Source organism: Leucoraja erinacea, chromosome 13 (genome assembly GCF_028641065.1).
Source record: "Leucoraja erinacea ecotype New England chromosome 13, Leri_hhj_1, whole genome shotgun sequence".
Classification (NCBI taxonomy): Eukaryota; Metazoa; Chordata; class Chondrichthyes; order Rajiformes; family Rajidae; genus Leucoraja; species Leucoraja erinaceus.
In genome coordinates, this window is record NC_073389.1 from 29071278 (window position 1) to 29091305 (window position 20028).

The 20028-nt window shown below is 46.7% G+C and overlaps 1 protein-coding gene across 6 annotated transcripts in view; it reads left to right on the top strand.

The window, feature by feature from the left end:
• Positions 1–27: 27 nt before the first annotated feature.
• Positions 28–20028, top strand: part of LOC129702771 (pleckstrin homology-like domain family B member 2) — a 115900-nt gene continuing 95899 nt past the window's right edge. For 2 of the 6 annotated variants that reach the window (XM_055644724.1, XM_055644725.1), the window contains exons 1-3: positions 12076–13383; positions 14007–14130; positions 16481–16663. In XM_055644724.1, the coding sequence (XP_055500699.1) occupies positions 13294–13383; positions 14007–14130; positions 16481–16663 (397 nt within the window). In that variant the 5' untranslated portion in view covers positions 12076–13293. Of the gene's footprint in view, positions 135–12075; positions 13458–14006; positions 14131–16480; positions 16664–20028 lie in introns of those variants that run through there. The other 4 variants (XM_055644729.1, XM_055644726.1, XM_055644728.1 and 1 more) reach the window with 4 other exon arrangements.

Consider the following 20028-nt stretch of genomic DNA (forward strand, 5'->3'; position numbering starts at 1 on the left):
CGCGCCCCCCGCTCCCGCCTCCACCCCTGCCTGCCTGCCTGCGCTACGTGGCCGGAGGGAGGGAGCGGCGGCCGGGGGGAGGGAGCGCACAGCGGTCCGGCCCGAGGGGCGGCGGAGCCGGCGACAGGCGGAGTGTGAGTACCCGAGCCCTCCCCGGAGCCCAGGCTCACACTTCCCACACAGCAGGGGCCAGGACTGGGCTGGGCTGGGGAGAGGAGCAGCCTGTTCACGCCGGGGTCTTTGGGGGACGTAGCGATGGCTGTGGCTCCTCTCCGCAGCCAGCTGACAGGGCGGTTTAAAGGTGTATTAATTACCATGTCTGACAGTCACTTTCTTTCTTCCTCCTTCTGCACTCCCCCCACCAACTTACCTATTCCTTCCAGCCTCCTCCCCCAAGCCCCCCCCCCCCCCCCCCCACTTTCACAGCACCCCCATCCTCACCTCACGTCCCCCATCCATCCACCCTCCATCTCTCATTTCCTCCTTCTCCCCTTCCACCCCTCCCCCTTTCACAGCACCTCCATCCTCCATCCCCCATCCATCCCCTCCCTCTCATGTCCCCCCACCCATCCCCCATCCACAGCACCCTCCATCCTTACCTCTCTCTCACCTCCCTTTCAGTTCCTCCTTCCCCCCTTCCACCCCCCCCCCCCCCCTTTCCACACCCTCCACTCCTCCCTTTCCCCCTTACATATCCCTTCCCCCTTCCCATTCCTCCAACCCCCTCCCATCCACAACTCCCTCCCTCCCCACTCCCGTCCCACTGTCCACCTCCTACTGCCCCCTCCCGCATGCTCTTTCACCTCTTCACTCCTCCGCTCTCCTTCTCCCCCTCTCCCGCTGTTCCCCTCTTCCCCTTTCTCTCTCCCCCAGGGTGTGGTGGTGGGGTAAGCTGAGAACCTGTTGGTGAACCTAGAGACATTGGTGAAGAGAAGGGATGAGGGATGATTCTCAGGACAGGGAACCAAGGCTTGTAGCTGGCTCAGTTTGGCGCAGTTTGATCTGGTGTCAGCAAAGTGGAACGTTGATTTGAATTATTGTAGCATGTAATTTTCAGCTCAGTGACTTTCCCTCCATTCCTTTTCATCTAAACCCATCTATACACTAGTTCCTCCTTTGTGGTTCGGTAGCTTCTCCCTGAAGGCATTTCTTGTGGTAATGAGAATCGTATCTTCCCAATGGCCATGGGCCATCTGAAGGCAGCTGCAGGGCTGTGGAGAGGGAGCCATTCAGGGCAACACGTGAAGCAGCAGCTGGAAGCAGGAGCAAGAGGTCTGAGGACAGTGGAAACCAGCTGCATGTCTATGCAGGATAGACGCACAGTGCTGGAGTAACTCAGCGGGTCAGGCAGCATCTCTGGAGAAAAAGAATGGATGATGTTTCGGGATGAGACCCTTTGCCCACCACCCTGGGGACTCAACACTTTGTGTCTATCTCCGCCACTTTCTTGGGTATAAACCAACATTTAGTTCCTTGTTTCTACTTCAATTCATGGCAAAGCAATTATTTTATGTTATCAACACGGAGTCTCAGTTGTAAAAGGCTATGAGTCCGTCCTTGTGGTGACAGCCCAGGATGACACTATCATGCCAGGGTTAGTTGTGAAAACGATCAACAGATATAAAAGCAGCAGTAGACCATTCGGCCCCTTGAGCCTGCTCTACCATTTCAGTACACAGCTATGCACAAACATCACATCCCTACACTAGCCCCATATCCCTTAATTCTCCTAAGGTCTCTCATTTCTACCCTGACCTTATGGGGCGACTGAGTCTCCACAGTCTCTTGGGTGGAGAATTTCAAAAATTCAGCATTCCCCAGTTGAAGTAATCCCTCTTTGTCTGTTCTGAGAGGCGAACCCCTTATTTTCACAGTGGAGTGGTGAATCTTATTTTCACAGAGAGTGGTGAATCTCTGGAACTCTCTGCCACAGAGGGTAGTTGAGGCCAGCAGGTTCATTGGCTATATTTAAGAGGGAGTTAGATGTGAATGTCCTTGTGGCACTTGGGGATCAGGGGGTATGTGTGAGATTCAAGGCAGGTACGGGATACTGAGTTGGATGATCAGCCATGATCATATTGAATGCTGGGGGTGCAGGCAGCATCTCTGGGAGAAGGAATGGGTACTCCTGCACCTAATTTCTATGTTTCTAGTTTTGAGACTGTGCCACCTAGGCCCCTGGTATTAGGTAGGCACTTACCCAGTTTTGATCATTTAACTACCTCCCCAACCTGTGACTTCTACCACTGAGGAGACAAGGGCAGCAGGGGCATGGGATGGGCATGGCACCTCCCCCACCACAATCAATCAGAAGAAGGGTTCCGACTTGAAATGTCACCTATCCATGTTCTGCTGACATGCTGCCTGACCCGCTGAGTTACTCCAGCACTTTGTGTCTTTTTCTAACGGCATCATGACTGGGACAGACATTGTGGGCCAAAAGGCCAGTTCCTGTGCTACATTGTTCTAACAGTGAGAGAGTTAACCAGAGGTACAAGGGAAATACCAGCAAATGGACGGATCAGCTTGCAGAAATGTTGGGATGCGTTTTGCAAAGTTCAAGGTGTACAGGCAGACTGAATGCTGTGTGTTGATGTGAAAGAATGTCGAGATCTAAATCTTTACAACAAATTCATCCAATGAGATTTTAAATGGGCGATACCTTGAAATGCTGTCCGATCTTTATCATTCCTTGTTTAAATATTTAAGAGTAGGATTGCATGCGTTGTCCAGACTTTGATATGAAAGGTAGAACAAGCTTTTTGTCCAAAGCTGTGCAGCACTCAAGCTTCAACAGGAAAGTGTGCCCCAACATTCGCAATCACTCACTGACAGGAATGTCTGAACATATTTGGTTCAATGTTTATCCTAAATGGCAGCCTGTGCTGTGAAAAACCTTTTCTTCAGTTTCAATCAGATAAATCTTTTATCTGCACAAATCCTTCTCCTGGTCGTGGGTGAAAGTCTGTTCACAACCCTGATCAAAGATTCCTCTCACAGGAAGTTTGCTTGCGATGTGGGACCAATGCCATCCATAAGCAGGATAACAGGATGATGAGTGGGATGAAACTAATGCTATGGCAGGGCAGTGTTGAGTTTGAACCTGCCCAATCCTCAGTGTTCTTGTTCATAGTTACAGTAAAACCTAGTCAGGCATGGAGCCCTCCCCACTTGCCCACTTAATCGGCACTCCATCCATCATGCTAAACACTAGTACACCACCGGTACAATGTGCACTGTGGTTACTTGCCCGAGCCGATCAAACGACATCTACGCAACCCGTAACTTCTACCACTGAGGAGATGGGCAGCAGGGGAATGGGAACACCACCACCTATAGATTTGTTACCCAATCCTCACTTGGAATTGTTACACTGCTCCTTCATTGCCACTGGGTCTAAGTCCTGGATCTTCTGCTCCAAAGGCACTATGAGAACCCCTTCACCAGAAAAACTACAATGGTTCAAGATGGTGGTGAATAGAGATGGACAATGAATATGTCTGTTCAAATAAGTGTTGGACAAACAGTGCCCAGAAATCTGGAAACTGAATAAAAAGGCTTCCATTTCATATAGCAAAAACCTCTCTGCACGGTTGCCAGTGGCAATATCAAACCAACAGTTGGTATTGAGCCCCATGAGGGAATGTTGGTGCGGGTGATCACAACCGATTGAAGCATATTTGAATGGTGGTGGTGACACTTCAGGAAGGAACTCCAGAGGTTAAGGTCTTGGGCCCTGAGTGGACAGTTTGCACAGCACTGCCAGTGAGCCAGATTGGGGAGCCAATATCTATCACTTGGTAGGTTAATTGACCTCTGTAAATGACCCGTGGTATACAGGTGAGTGGTGGGTGGAATTTGGGGGGCGTTGATGGGAATATGGGGAGATTAAAATTAGATTAGTGTAAATGGTTGGTTGATGGTCAGCATGGATATAGCAGGCCGAAGGGCCTTTTCTGTGATTTATGGTTCCATGACCAATTTGAAGAATGCAGAGAAGGTGGGGTTGGTGGGGAGGGAGAGAGTGGGTTGCTTTAGATTCTACATTGGGGAGGAGGTTGCCAAGGTCACAGTGAGCGAGACAAAGAAACGGAAGAGGTTAGTCAGCATCTGTGGAGAAAAGGAATAGTCGACGTTTCTGGTCGAGACCCTTCTGCAGACACGGTAGTTTGAACGGGACAGGAGTTCTCTGCGGGCACCTGGCCAAAAGCCAGCTCTCTCTCAGCAAACCCTGGGCAGATTACTCGTCCATGATCACATTGTGAGTTCTTCCTGCACTCAAACAGATTCCAAGTTACTACCTTCCAAAGTACTTTGCTGACTATAACGTGCACAAGGATGAAATGCATTGTAGAAATGCTGTAATTTATGACTGTGTATGCAGCCTATCTTGTGTTGCATGTGATTCTGAATATTAACAGCTGAGTTACACAGTGATTTAAATAAGTTCATTCCACATCCATGCAACCACAACTATTTCAGTCCTGCTGGTCAATTCTGCTTGTAATTAATAATTTATTACTTTGTGCATTCCTTTTCCCCAAATAGTCCAATGATAGGCACCATCCCTTTACGAAATGAAACAGTCTCCTGGGGCAGCAGCCTTAAGCCCAGATGTCCGCAGCTGGAAGTCCCTGCATTTCACAGTCAGACTATGTACGGGTTGTGCTGTAGCAGCGGGACTCATGAATTTACAAACACGGCATTTATTACGAAAGGTACATGGAACAGGAGACCTGGAGTCAATACCAAATGTAAACAAAACTCTCTGCATTATATCAGCCATGAGAATCTGTTAGCACTGCTATTGAAGTTACTTCATGGAGGTGACTTACATATTCATGGGGAGATAGAGCACAAAAAACAGGCCCTTTGCCTCATTGGGTCCATGTTGACCATCAAATACACATTTTTACACTAATCCTACCCCACACATATTATTCTAACCACATTCCCCTCAACCCCCCAGATTACATCTCTCACCTACACACCAGTGACAATTTACAGCAGCCAGTTAATCTATTAAATTAGGTGGCACAGCAGTAGAGCTGCTGCCTTACAGCACCAAGGGCTCATGTTCGATCCTGACTATGGGTGCTGTCTGTGCGGAGTTTGTATTTTCTGGTTTCCTCCCACATTCCAAAGATGTACAGGTTTGTAGGTTCATTGCGTTCTGTAGAAATGTCCCCTGTGTATAGAATGTGAAACTGGGATAACATAGAACTAGTATACGTTGGTTGGGGCGGATTCGGTGGGCTGAAGGGCCTGTTTCCGTGCTGTGTTTCTAAACTAAGCTACCACCGAGGATATGGGAGGAAACTAAGCACCAGAAGAAAAGACACACTGTGTCAGGGAGGACATGCAAACACCACACAGACAGCACTCAAGACCAGCTGTGAGGCAGTGGCTCTACCAGTTTCACTACTCTGCAGAACGTGGTTACAGTTGAGGCAGCACACCTCAATTGAGGTGCAAGAGCCTTGTAAATAGTCTTTAGCAAAATCTGTCCCACAGATTAACCCCAATTAATCAGTTGTATCAGACATTGGTTGTAATGTTTATCAAGAAACTTTATAAAATGGAGCAACATCGGGGAGGAAGTATCCAACCTATCACACTTCCCTGCTTCCTTATCTAGCCTGTATGTAATTATCTATTCTCTTTTAAAAGTTCCTCCTCAACTTGCGTCCGTCGACCTTTCAGGAAGTGCGCTACAAGATCTTAATGTTTACTGTATAAAAACATTGCTTCCTCACGTCACATTTGGTGCTCTTGCTAATGACTTTATGTTTACATCTTTCGTTATGACTAATCAGACCAGGGTCTAAACTTAGAACAGGATTAAAGGGTCCTTCCACAGTCCTCGGCTCCCTGTGGCCCAAACACCAGAAATAAGAGTCATCAAAGCATTCAGTACGGACACAGTTCGTCCTGTCATAAACAAAAACCAATTGTCTAAACGAGTAGTCCCACTTGCCTATGCCTGGCCATATCCTTCCAAACTTTTCCTATCCATGTACCTGTCTAAGTGTACTTTAAAAGCCATCATTGTATAAATCATAACCACTTCCTCTGACGGTATGTTCCATACACCCACCACCAAAAGTATCCCTCAGGTCCTTTTAAATCTTTACCATCTCATCTTAAATCCATTCCCTCTAGTTTTAGATGCCCCTCCCCTGCAGAAAAGACTATAGCTATTCAGCTTGTCTGTGTATCTCATGATTGTATAAGCCTCTGTAAGGCCACCACTCAGCCTCTCATGCTCCAGGGGAAAAAAACCCTGGTGTATCCTGTTTTTCCACGTAATTCAAGTCCTCCATTCCCAGAAACATCCTCATAAATTTTCTGCAACCTTTTGAGTTGAATGAAATCTGAAATCAAGATGTAAAATATTGGAAATGCACAGCTAATCAGGCGGAGAGAAGTAGACATTAGAAGTGAATATTAGCAGAATTTTCAATTCCATCCACAGTAAATCAAGCAGGGTCTACATCCAGCAGGACCTGGACAACATTGAGGCATAGGCAGATAAGTAGCAAATAAAAAACTATCCACATGGCCACCTCCAAAATGTAAAGGTGTGCTCACCTGACCTTGACCATCAATGGCACTACCATCTATCAGACCCCCATTATCTATATCTTGCTGCTGATTACAATTGACAAGAAACTAAACTGGATCAACCATGGTACAAAAGCAGGGTATCCAGTGGTCAGTGAATCATCTGACACCCCCAAACCTTTCCAGCATCACACGGGCCGAGTAAGGATTATGATGGAGCACCCTCCAGATGTCCAGATGAATTCAGCTCCAACAACTCAACACCATCTAGGCCAAACCAGCTCACTTGATTGGCACCCGATCCACCACCCCAGACCTACATTCCCTCCACCAGTCGGGTACACCGTTACTTGCCTGGGCTGTTCCAACAGCACCTCTCCTATACATGATCTTTACCACCAAGAGTGATGAGCAACTGTAGATGATGGAATCTTGAGCATAACACAAAGTGCTCTAGTAACTCAAGGTTCAGACAGAATCTGTAGGGAGAATGGAAAGGCAATGTTTTGGAACAAGACCCTTCTTCAGACTGTGAACTGCATACAATACTGGACGTAATACTCGAAATAACGGCACACAATTCTCCAAACTCAAGAGGAGGATTGGGAAGGATTGCACAGTTGATCCTTTGGCTTTTGCACAATGCGGCAAGGCAGGGCCAGTAAAACCAAACAAAGTCTCCTCTTGCTGGGCATGCTGTTCTGTTCTCTGATACAAAGCTATCTGAAGCACTGAGATGCCCCAGCTAAGTGCTGTTGACCTCTCTTTTTCTACAGCTGTTGACCTCTCTTTTTCTACAGCTGTTGGAAGCTCGTGCATTCCCTTAAGGAGGAATGAACCCCAGGTACTGTATGCCCAGGCACGTGATGGAAGAAATGGGGTAAATCTCAGAAGTAACCACCATGGATACGCAGTATGATCACTTTTGATGGGGGTGGCCACCACTGCCACTAATACAAAATTACGTTCCCCTTATAGAGCAGCCATTGAAGGGGTGCCACAAGGTGATGCTGGAATGGGAACTATAGATTGGGAAGAGGTTTGATAGATGAGCCATTTCTACTGTGAAGCAGAGATGAAACTTACAAGAGTTCTAAGATATGGATTTGTACAAAATGAAGCGGAAAGATGACATTTTAGTTGGCGATAGTTTATAATTCAAAGGAGACACAGCAATTGCAGAGGCCAGAGTTCTGAGTAATAGAAAACGCTGGAGGAACTCAGTGAGTCAGTCAGCATCTGTGGAGCGATGGACAATTGGCATTTCAGGACAAGACCCAACCTTGGAACCCTGCAATAGTCCTGATATAGTGTCTACATCTGAAATGTTGACCATCTTCCAATCTCCACAGTTCCTCCAGTAGTTTATTTGTCATTCAGAGGATTTTAGAACGAGCTATAGGGAGCCAGAGGGAGAAGATGAACAGGCTAAGACTTTATTCCCTGGACACCAGGAAGATGAGGGGTGATCTTATGGAGGTGCATAACATCATGAGAGGAATAGATAGGGTAAATGCTCAGAGTCTTTTACCCAGAGTAGGGAAATCAAGATTCAGAGGACATAGGTTTAAGATGAGGGAGGAAAGATTTAATAGGAACCTGAGGGGCAACTTTTATACAAAGGTGGTAGGTATATGGAATGCGCTATCAGATGGTTAAGGCAGGTACTACCACAACGCATACAGAACTTTTGAACAGGTCGCATGAAGTGTGAGAAGCAGTTACTCTCTCTCCTGGTGCAAGGTGCAGTGTTGCTCCCTTATGAGAGTGGCAATGTTACTTTCTCTCATGAAGTGTAAGAGGCAGTGTTACTCTCATGAAGTGTGAGAGGCAGTGTTACTCTCACTCATGGATGGGTGGATGTTTTTTCCTGGTGGAATAAGTGAAATACTGCAGATTGTAAGGTGTTGACCAGCAGGGTGTGTGCCAGCGGAGGATATGAGAGAGCTGATCCTGCCCTCCCTTCAGCGTGCTGCTTGCATCACTGCCTTGTTGCTTCCACTGGAGGTTCAGAGGCCAGAGTCCCTCCCGTCATTGCCTGTGCTGAGGTTAGCTGTTAGTCTCATGGCCAGCCCACTATTGTTCTTCCCTCTGGCGCAATGAATCACTGCTTTGTGCGCTGTAAAGTGCGACAACATCAGAATGCAAGGCGTGGGCTGGCTTTGGGATGTGAGGAGAAGTGGGGTCAGAGTTGTCCCTGACTGTGCCATTGGGCCAGCTTGCCAAAGGAGGGGCCGGGTTTCCTGAAATGCGTTAAATCTGCGATGAAACAGTGCATCGTAGTGCACCAGGCACGGGCGGGAGGCTGAATGTCAAAACAAGGCCCCATCTGCGGGATTACTTAATGGTGAATTCCTTCCTGTGGGGCCAGTGTGAAGGGTTGTTTGAAGAGAATGAAATGCCAGGCTTTTAACCACTTGTGCTGGCGGCCTGTTTGTGTGGCTATAGTTCAGTGAATGTTGGTGTTGGTCACTCAAATTGGCCACCATGTCATCCTCAGCAGGATGAGGCCAGACTGACGGCAACAGCAACAGCCACAATGGGCTAGGCTAACGTGTAGAGGTGGAGATAGAAAGACAGAGGGGATCCTGGAGGGAGTTCAGGAGCAGGATGCTGAGGGAACTGAAGGCGGATGGTAAGCAGAACAGGGAGACGGAGTCGAGGATGAGAGATGACAGGGTGCCAAAGGAAAGCAGAGCCAGCGGCGGGCGAGATCTTGTAGAGAGGGACAGTCAGATCTCCCCCCACCTGTGCAAGTCCCTCCCCCCCGCACCTCTGGTGGCAGCTCTCCCTCCGCCTATACCAGCTCTCCCCGCCACCAGTGTGAGGTTTCTGGCCACCTGTAACAGCCCCCCCCCCCCCCCTCCAGTGTCGGCTCTCCCCTTGCCTTTGTCAGGTCTTCCCTGTAAATAATTTCAGGATCTCCTCCATTAACTATTTCATGCCTTCCCCATGTCTAAAGTCTCCTCCTGTGCCTGTTTCAGGTTCCCCCCCCCCCCCCCCCCCTTGTCTGTTTCAAGTCTTCCCTCTGCCCGTACTCCGCTACCACAGCCCAAGCGTCTGCCATTCTGCACTCTTCCAGTTGGCCAATCGCTCACTCTCCCCTTGGTCCCCAGCAGTGGGGCCTGTCTAGTTCACAGGAAGAGCTGTGAGTGCTGGTAAAGCAGCAGAAGGCCGAGGCTGTTTCTGGTGGGGGACCTCGTTGAAACATACAGAATAGTGAAAGGCTTGGATAGAGTGGATGTGGAGAGGATGTTTCCACTAGTGGGAGAGTCTAGGACTAGCGGTCATAGCCTCAGAATTAAAGGACATTATTTTAGGAAGAAGATGAGGAGACATTTCTTTAGCCAGAGGGTGGTGAATCTGTGGTATTATTTGCCACAGAATTCCGTGGAGGCCAAGTCAGCGGATGTTTTTAAGGCAGAGATAGATAGCATTTGGATTAGTACAGGTGTCAGATGTTATGGGGGGGAAAGGCAGGAGAGTGGGGTTAAGAGAGAGATAGATCAGCCATGATTAAATGGCGGAGTAGACTTGAAGGGTAAATTTGTGAATAGCTCTGCCCAAGACTACAAGAAAATGTAGAGTTGTCCATCCTATTGTATACTTACCTGAGATATTGAGTACAGGAGTTGGGATGTAATATTACAGTTGTAGAAATCGTTGGTTTGGCTGGATGAATCACTGCACTATGGGAAGGAAATGATTAAGCTTGAGAAATGCAGGAAAGATTCCTAGGCATGTTGCCTGGAACGGAAGGGCCTGAGTTAGAAAGGGAAATTGGATAGGATGGGACTGTTTTCCCTGAAATGAACGAGGCTGAGGGGAGACCATATCGAGAATTATAAAGCCATGAGAGCCGTAAATAGAGTAGATAGTCTTAGACTTTAATCCAGGATAGAGAGTGTAAAATTAGAGGGTGCAGGTTTAAGGTGAGAGGGGAAAGATTGAAAGTAGTCATGAGTGGCAAGTTTTTCGCAGAAATTGGTGGGTTTATGCAACCAACTGTTAGCGAAATTGGTAGAGTTGAAGACAATGACACCATTTAAAAGATATCTGGACAGATATACAGATAGGAAAGATTTAAAGGGATGTGGGTCAAATATAGGATTAGTGTAGATAGGTATCTTAGTCGGTGTGGACAAATTAGGCTGAAGGACCTCTTTCCCTTCTGCTTAACTATTAATTTATAAGCACAGAAACAGACCAAACATCAACCACTCATTTACAATTATGCACATTACAAAACCACATATACATTATGCACATTACAAAAAAGAGCAATAAGAATTATCAATAACGTTGGATATCTTGAACATACCAATTTATTATTCTTAAAGTCACGTACACTGAAGTTCACTGATCTGGTTAAATTTAAGGCTGCGCAAATCATGTACAAAGCAAGAAATAATTTACTTCCAAGAAATATACAAAAACTGTTTATGGAAAGACAGAGTAGGTATAATTTGAGAGGGGAACATAATTTAAAAAAACTCAATGTCAGAACAACTCTTAAAAGTATGTGCATAGCAATCTGTGGTGTGAAATTGTGGAATGGTCTGGAATAGGAGATAAAACTTAGCACAAGCATAATTCACATATACACATTAATGGCGAGTGTGTGGAGAGGGTCAACACCTTCCGGTTTCTCGGCATCCATATCGCTGCTGATATCTCCTGGACGGACAACACGACGGCGGTCATCAAGAAGGCTCAGCAGCGGCTGCACTTCCTGAGGGTCCTCAGGAAGCACAACCTGGTCTCTAACCTGCTGCTGACCTTCTACCGCTCGTCCATCGAGAGCCTGCTGACATACTGCATTACAGCATGGTATGGCAGCTGCACCATGGCAGACAGGGAGAGGCTTCAGAGGGTAACCAGGACAGCGCAGAGGATCATTGGTTGCCCTCTCCCCTCCCTGATGGACATCTACACCTCCCGCTGCCTTAGCAGGGCAAAGAAGATCACCAAAGACAGCTCCCATCCTGCGTTTGGACTGTTCGACCTGCTGCCCTCTGGAAGGCGCTATAGGTGCATCAAATCCAGGACAAACAGACTCAGGAATAGCTGCTTCCCGAGAATTATATCTACCATAAATTCAAATCCACACATGCACTGACTACACCGCCCAACACGGACTTCCATCTGTATATATGTATATATGTATGTAGCGCCGTAGAATTTGTGCACCTATCCCCCCCCCCCCCCCCCCCCATCTCCCTTCTGTTTTGTTTTTCTGTTTCTTGTTTTTTGTGTAAAATTGTATGTATGCACTGAGTACGAGCAGCTTTCAGTTTCACTGTACATGTATAGTGACAATAAATGGCATATCATATCATATATCATATCATATTCAGTTTAAAAAGATGTACAAAAACACTTGTTTAAGAGGATATTGGGATGAGGATAGGTGATTGTGATATTTGTTATACTGATTGTATTGGGAAGGGTGATTATAGAGTGGGGTTGTACATATGACTAAGATACAATACTGTATTTGCGGGTTTTTTCTTTTCTTTTTCTTTTTTTCTTTTTTGTATGGCTTTGTAAATATTTGATTAGTGTTCAAATGTAAATAATTTGGTGTACATATAGTGGCTGGTGTACATATGGTGTACATATAGCTGCTAAATTTGTATGAGATAACTAGATCAAGTGCAGACCCGTTGGGTCTGTTCCCCCAAAGTGCGGTTGTGGGGGAGGGGGGTGGGAGGCGGCATGCAGCGTCACACACTAACTATTTTGAGGCACACCACTTGCAGAGACTGATTGAGGCACACCACTTCCTGGTTTTATAGTCCCTCCCCCCTGCTGCCAGCGAGGGTAGCAAAGAGAATGGAGAATTTTGTAAAATCATTAATATCTCTGTCATATTTCATCGACGGGAAAAATCCTCAGCACACATACGGCGGAGGGGGGCTCTGAGCGAGGTGACCAAAAATGACGGCCGTAGGTGGCGGCGTTCTCTCGGAAATCGCAACACAGATCGCCAAAACCGGTCAAGAACAGAGTTTTAGTAATATAGATTACAAGCAGTTGAATAAGGGGTGGGAATTAATAAGCTTTGGCTTCTTCCTGCTCTTTTTCGGACACATATGATTTCATTTATTTATAGATATTGTTTATGACACTTTATAAATATTTGTGTTTTGTTTTTTGTATGCTGTTTCACATTTGCTTTTTATTCTTTTATTCTGTCCGAAATAAATAACTAATAAATAAATAAATAAACAACTAAAACAATAATCCCTTCTAATTTCCCCACATTCCCTCACCTCCCTCCAGATACTACTCCTCACCTACACACTAGGGGCACTTTGCAGTGGCCAATTAACCTGGGTGGGGGAGAATGTGCAAACTCCGTACACAGACAGCACCTCAGGCCAGGAATTGAATCAGGACTCTAGAGCTGGGAGGCAGCAGGTCCAGCAGTCACAGTACTGTGCGGCAGATGGGGAGAAGCTGCTTCTACTGACAGGAGGGTTATGACCAGCTTTAAGTACTTGCCATTTCGTAGCCAGACATTAAATGCACTGCAAATTGTTCCGATCTGGAATACGCCGGTTGAAAATGTGGCACAGAATGATTAACTTACAAGAGGAAAGTTGACATAGAATGAAAAGGAGAAATTTACTGGCATCGCTCACTGGATGAGGACACCTTGTAAAGAGCTGAAATTTCTTCAGCTCTGCATTCTTTCCATTGTTTGGATTTGTGACCAGGAATTTCATGTGTTTTCAGCAGGAAATGGGAAACTCTGAAGTTGAGAAAGTATTGGAGGAAAAGGAGGAGCCAAGGAATGACCAGGAGTTACTGAAAGTGAGTGGCTGGGGTGGAACATCACACCATCAACAACAACCAGTGAAGGAGATGCCCCAGGCAAAGTAACAATGGTTGGCTTCAACTGCCCTGTCCTCTCTGTCTCAATGGCGGATTTTATGCTCTGGAGTTCAGGCCTCACCAAAGGACCTGTAGGATAGAGAGTAGAGTGGGTTAGGGTTATGCTGGCCATGGGTGCCTACGACAAACGAGATGGCACTAGAGAAGGTGCCTTTATTATCTCTCCATGTGCGCAGTGTTGATGGCAGATCACACACTACGTTTTGTAGAAAATAATAAAAGGGGAGTGGGGCAATGGGGCCAGTGGGAGCTGGTGTGCACCAGATGGGCTGAGAGTCTCTTGTGTTTGTCATAAGGAATGATGTCAAACAGAATTTGACGATGAAGTATTGAGGTATTGGAATGGGTCATGAAAAGTGCGGTGAAAGAGGTGGGCTTCAAGGAGGGTGAGTGAATGAAATGGAAGTGAGGTGATTCGCGGGGTGACTCCTGGGATATCCGTAAATGTACAGGATGGGGTTGGGAATGGGGTTTGTGCGACAGATGTTGAGAGCAGAAGGGAAGAGCAGGTGGGAGTGACGTGGGCTTTGGTTCATTGACAGAGCACCTCGCTGGACATCATCGACATCGGAAAGGGTTTGAAGATGCAGTCGGAGCGACCCCACCTGGTGAGCCTGGGCCGTGGCCGATTGAGCATTGCCATCACTCTGCTCCCGATCAATGAAGGTAAGCCTGGCACCAGCCCGTCCACAGTGACTCTCAGACTGGTGTGTGTGTCGGGGACAGAGCTGTCATCACTCCCACCCATCACGGCTCACTCCCCCTGACGTATAGTGGGGAGAGATGGTTGTAGAGGGGAGAAGGAAGCAGCATGTGCTATTAATAAAGGTGGGAGCTGATGTGTGTGTGATCCACGTGCATGGCTGTCCTGCTGTGATCCTGCCCCTTTGAGGCGGTGCTTTTGATAACTTCCAGGATCGTCCTGTTGGAGGACAAGGCTCGTATAGGTTCCTGGGAGAGTGATCTGTTGAATCGTGCCAGTGGCTGAGTGGGGAGTGGTGAGTGTGAGTTGTCCACATTGTATCACACGGCGTGTGTGTGCATGTGGGTGTGCGTGCGTGGGTTTGCAACGATTCATGAGACACTCCTGCTCCCCTTTGCTCCTGCTCCCCTTTGCTCCTCCTTCCTTCCCTCCTTCTTCCCTCCCTACCTATCCCCTCTTCCAATTTCCCTCCCCTTCCTTCCCTCCACCTCCCCTCCCAATCTTGCCTCCTCTTCCCTTTTCTCCTCCTCCCTTTCTCTTCTCTTCCCTTCCCTCCTCCCCTCCCCCTATCTTGCCTCCCCTTCCATTCCCTTCTCTCCTACTCTCTTTCCCATCTCCTCCACTTCTCTACTCCCCTTCTCCCTACTCCTCCTCACCGACCTTCTCCCCCATTCCATTCCTTCCCCTCTGCGACATTTCATTCCCTTCTCCCCCTCCATCATCACACTCCCCCCCGTTCTTTGCTTGTTGTTAGTTAAAGTGTTTACACTAAGCTGTGGTGGGGACTGACCTGGGCAATATCAGCATTTGGAAACCTCTTAATCCATGGGATGAGGCATCGATGGCTGTTTCTGAGGGATTTCTCACTCAGTAGTGAGGGGCGCCCCTGCTCAGGAACACAATGAGCCCCCTCGTTCAACAGGCCCTGGAGAGAGGTAACAGACACGCAGTGCCAACAGACAGCACCTGAGGTCAGGATTGACCCTGGGTCGCTGGGCCTGTGAGGCAGCAACTCTACCAGCTGCAACGCTGTGCTGTCCTGTGACCATTTCCGACTGCTGTTCTCCATTCATCGAGAAGCTTGTGGGCTGGATGGGTTCATGTGCAGGGGCATCCCTCACTGCTGAGTGAGAAATGTTAGATGAATTACAGATGGTGATGAGTCAGAGAATAGAAGGTAGACAAAAATGCTGGAGAAACTCAGCGGGTGAGGCAATTTCATTGAGATCGACCGATTGACCAAATGGTGCCAGCGCAACGACATGGCTCTCAGTATCAGTAAAACCAATGAACTGATTGGGGACTTTGGAACGGGAAGGATGAGGACCCACAATCCTGTTTATATCAACGGGACGACGGTGGAGAGAGTCAAAAACTTCAAATTCCTGGGAGTGCATATTTCAGAAGATAGTTCCTGGTCCTAACACACTGATGCAATTATAAATAAAACACATCGACGCCTCTACTTCCTGAGAAAATTAAGGAGATTTGGTATGTCAGAGAGGATTCTCTTGAACTTCTACAGGTGTGCAGTAGAGAGCACATTGACTGGTTGCATCATGGTCTGGTTCAGCAACTTGAACGTCCAGGATCGGAAAAGACTGCAAAAAATTGTGAACACTGCCCAGTCCATCACCTCCCCACCATCAAAGGGATTTATCGGAGTCGTGCCTCAAAATGGCAGCTAACATCATCAGAGACACACACCATCCTGGCCACACACTCATTTCACCCCTGCCATCGGGAGAAGGTACACGAGCCTAAAAACTGAAACGTTCAGGTTCAGGTACAGATTCTTCCCACAGCCATCAGGCTATTAAACACTACAACCTCAAATAAGCTCTGAACTACAATAGACTATTCTTCTTCTTCTTCTTCTTCTTCTTCTTCTTCTTCTTCTTCTTATTATTATTATTATTATTATTATTATTATTATTATTATTATTCTACTATTGTTTGTTTTTTTGAGTGTGGGTTTGTGTATGTATATGTATATATATTAAATAAAATGTATGTATATATTTATATATATAGACGTGCGTATGTGTATACACACTGAACTTTTTTTCTCTCTCGTTTAACATATTGTTCAGTGTACTATGTTTACATATTCTGTTGTGCTGCAGCGAGTAAGAATTTCATTGTTATATCTGGGACATATGACAATAAAACACCCTTGACTCTCTTGACCCTTGACCGAGTGGCCGGAGGGTGGTCCGGGGACAATCAGTGAGGGTCCATGGATGCTCCATGTCAGCGTGAGGACAGTTCAGTCGGATTGCCACTGATGTCAGGGTTTATGTTTGTCTTCAGGCAAGACGAGGATTGGTACCGAAGATGCTGCCGTCCCGCAGGACATTATAATACAAGGGGCGGACGTGGCAGCGGAGCACTGTTACATTGAAAACCTGAAGGGGGTGATCATGCTGCACCCCTGTGGCAACTGCTGCACCATGGACGGGTTTCTGGTGAAAGAGCCCACACATCTGACCCAAGGTAGGTGCCTGGCCTGCAACCACTCCCACCCGCACTCACACGATTCTGACAGGGAGAGGGGCCGCCAGTGTCAGTGGATGTGTGCATGCACTGTGTCAGAGGGTGTGTACGCACTGTGTCAGTGTTAGTGAGCATGTGCATTCTGTAAGTGTTGGGAGTTGCAGGTGTGTGTGTGCACACTGCGCCTGTGTCAATGAATGTGTGTGCTGTCAGGAGTAGCTGGTGTATGTGATTCCCCTGTGCTGATAGCTATGTGTATTGTTTAAGAGCTAAAGGGAACATCCAGTTGCAAGGGCCAGTGGCTATGGTCATTGTGTCAGAGGTAGCGGTGATACACTGCAATACAATAATGCCATTGCCCCACATATGTCGTGTGGAGTTATGCATTGGACGACTGTGCAAGAAGTTAGGACCGTTGAACTAGTTGAGGATGTGTTCACTGATTGGTCTGTGAATGTTAGTATTTATCGTAAAGCAGGGTTGGCAACCTTGTGCCCAAGCTTGGCCTGTCTAACCTTTCTTCATAGAACAACATGCCCGTTATTGGTTCATAAACCTCCTCTGAACTCGCTGGAGTGGGCGAGTTCCAGGTATTGGTCCACAAAGTTCAGAGGTGGTTTTTGGACTGATACCTGGTCTTCTATTTGGACCATCTTCCTTTCCTATCGGATTCCAGAATCTAGTCTTTTGTTCTCCACTTATCACCTCCCAGCCTCTGTCGCTGTCTCCACCCCCACCTGACACTGCAATTAACATCTACTCACCAGAGTTGCTAGCTTTTGCTTTATTTTTGTGTCATCTGTAATTTGATCAACCACACCTTTGGTGCTTTCATCCACGTTATTTATATGAATAACGTGTTGGGTGCACGGCAGCACGGCGACGCAGCAGTAGAGTTGCTGCCTAACAGAGCTTACAGCGCCAGAAACCCGGGTTCAATCACGACTACGGGTGCTGTCTGTACGGAGTTTGTATATTCTCCCCGTGACCATGTAGGTTTTCTCCGAGATCTTTGATTTCCTCCCACACTCCAAAGACGTACAGGTTTGTAGGTTAATTGGCTTGGTAGAAAGTTAAATTGTCCCTAGTGTATGTAGAATAGAGGTAATGTGCAGGGATGGCTGGACGGCACAGACTCGGTGGGCTGAAGGGCCTGTTTCCACACTGTATCTCTAAACTAAACTAAACTAAAATTGTAGGAAGTCAAGGCCACAGCACCAATCACGGCACAATGGCTAACAATCATTGCATCATGCTAGTCAGAAAAATGACGTATTTAACCCTCTGCCGAATTTCCTGTTAGCAGCCAATGATCCACACTAGTATTTCACATTTCATATGACATAGGATGCCATTCAGTCCATGAGCGACTATGCCAACTCACAGAGCAACACCATTCCCCCGCCAATCTATCCCTGAAACCTCTTCTTCCCAGATTCCCATCAACTCTCCCTGGATTCTATCCCTCACCAACACGAGGGACAATTTACAGAGAACAATTAACCCACCAACCTGCACGTCTTTGGGATGTGGGAGGAAAGTGGAGCACCCGGATAAAACCCACAAAGTAACGAGGAGAATGTATAAATTCAACTCAGACAGCACCAGAGACACGGGTTCAATCCTGATCTTGGGTTCAAGATTGAACCCGTGTCTCTTCTACTGTGAGGCAGCAACTCCACTAGCTGCGTCACTGTGCCACACAGTCAGACAGATCTCAGTTACAGAACTCCTTGTTTGGAAGTTTAAAGGCATTTAAATTCCACTTTGGAGACAGGCTTGAGTTTGGTAAGGTTCATTATTGGTTTGGCTTGGATATTTTTCTCTCGATATAACTTTGGTTAAACAATACATCAACTTTTGAAATTTTTTCAATCTCAAAGCACAAATCAGAGTAACGGCACAGCCTGCACTCACAGAATGTGAGCAGATACTTGGTGTTTCATCACGGGATAATTGGCTCAATTTGCATCGACTCAATGCACTTACAACATTCAAAGAAACCTTCAACAAATACTTTGTGCAGAGTCAGCAAACCTGGCACAGAGTCCTTGCTGCTGAGGCTTGTTGATGAACAGGATGCCAGGCTGTCTTTCCCTCTTCCTCACACTTTCCTTTCATTTCAGGTATAGATGACATTGTACTGATACCTGTGCTGAGAATGTATATATTAATTATACAAGCTTTGTGATCCAGGATCCAACATGTCAGCCACCACGAAAACACCAGACTAGTTCAGGCTTTCCTCTAATTATGACTTCAGCAGCAACTTAATCTCCCTGGCAGAATGTGCATACCTTCCAGTCTATGTTTGAGATAATGGGTTCACCAAAGACACTGAATTCCAGGGAGTAGACGGGGTTGTAGCAGGACACATCAGGTGAGAGGCAACCCGTGAGAGAGAAACAAAAAATCACCGCAGGTGCTGAAAGGCTGAAATTAAAAAGGAGAATGTTCGAAACATTCAGTGTGCTGAGCCAGCCCTCCTCCCCCACAATGTCAAACACACTTGTTTTCTAACTTCTCCCACTTCTAATGAAAGGTCATTGACCAAGAGTTTAACCGAGTTTTCCTCTCAATGGCTGATGAGTACCCTCACATTGCATAATCATAAAGTTATACAGCACAAAAACAGGCCCTTTGGCCCAACTCATCCATGCTGACCAAGTTACCTAACCAGGTTAGTCCCACTTACCTGTGCATGGCCATGTGCCTTGAATCTTTCCTAGACATGTACCTTTCCTAGTGTCTCTTAAACATTATAATGTACCCTCTTCTACCACTTCCTCTGGCAACTAGTTTCATGTCCTCACTAGCCTGTGAAAATGTTGTCTCTCCTTTTAAATTTTTCCCCTCTTACCTTAAATCTATGTTGTCTAGTTTTAGACTCCCTAACCCTGGGGAAAAGGCTGTGACCATCCATCTTATCTATGGCCCTCATATTTTATTATCCTCAATAAGCTCACGCCTCAACCTCCTAGACCAGGGAAAACAGTTCTAGTCTATCCAGCAAATAGCCCACACCCAGTTACATCATTTTAGATCATTATTGTATCGTTTCCAGTTTAGTGATATCCTTCCTACAACAGGAACTTTACCATAGCTTTTTATTCTCTCACTGTTTTATGGAGTACAGTGACATTCCCTGGGACCTAGACCAGGACGGCTTTACATTCTTGGATTTGCATGTAAAGGGCATGGTTTCCAAATTTGTATATACCACAAGACTGGTAGATGTACTGAATCCTTAGTGGGTCAGTAACAGATCGTGGAGATATAGACAGCTGGGCATAAAGGTGGCAGATTAAATTTAATGATGAGAAATGTGAAGTGACACATTTTGGCTGGAAGAATGATAGGAGGCT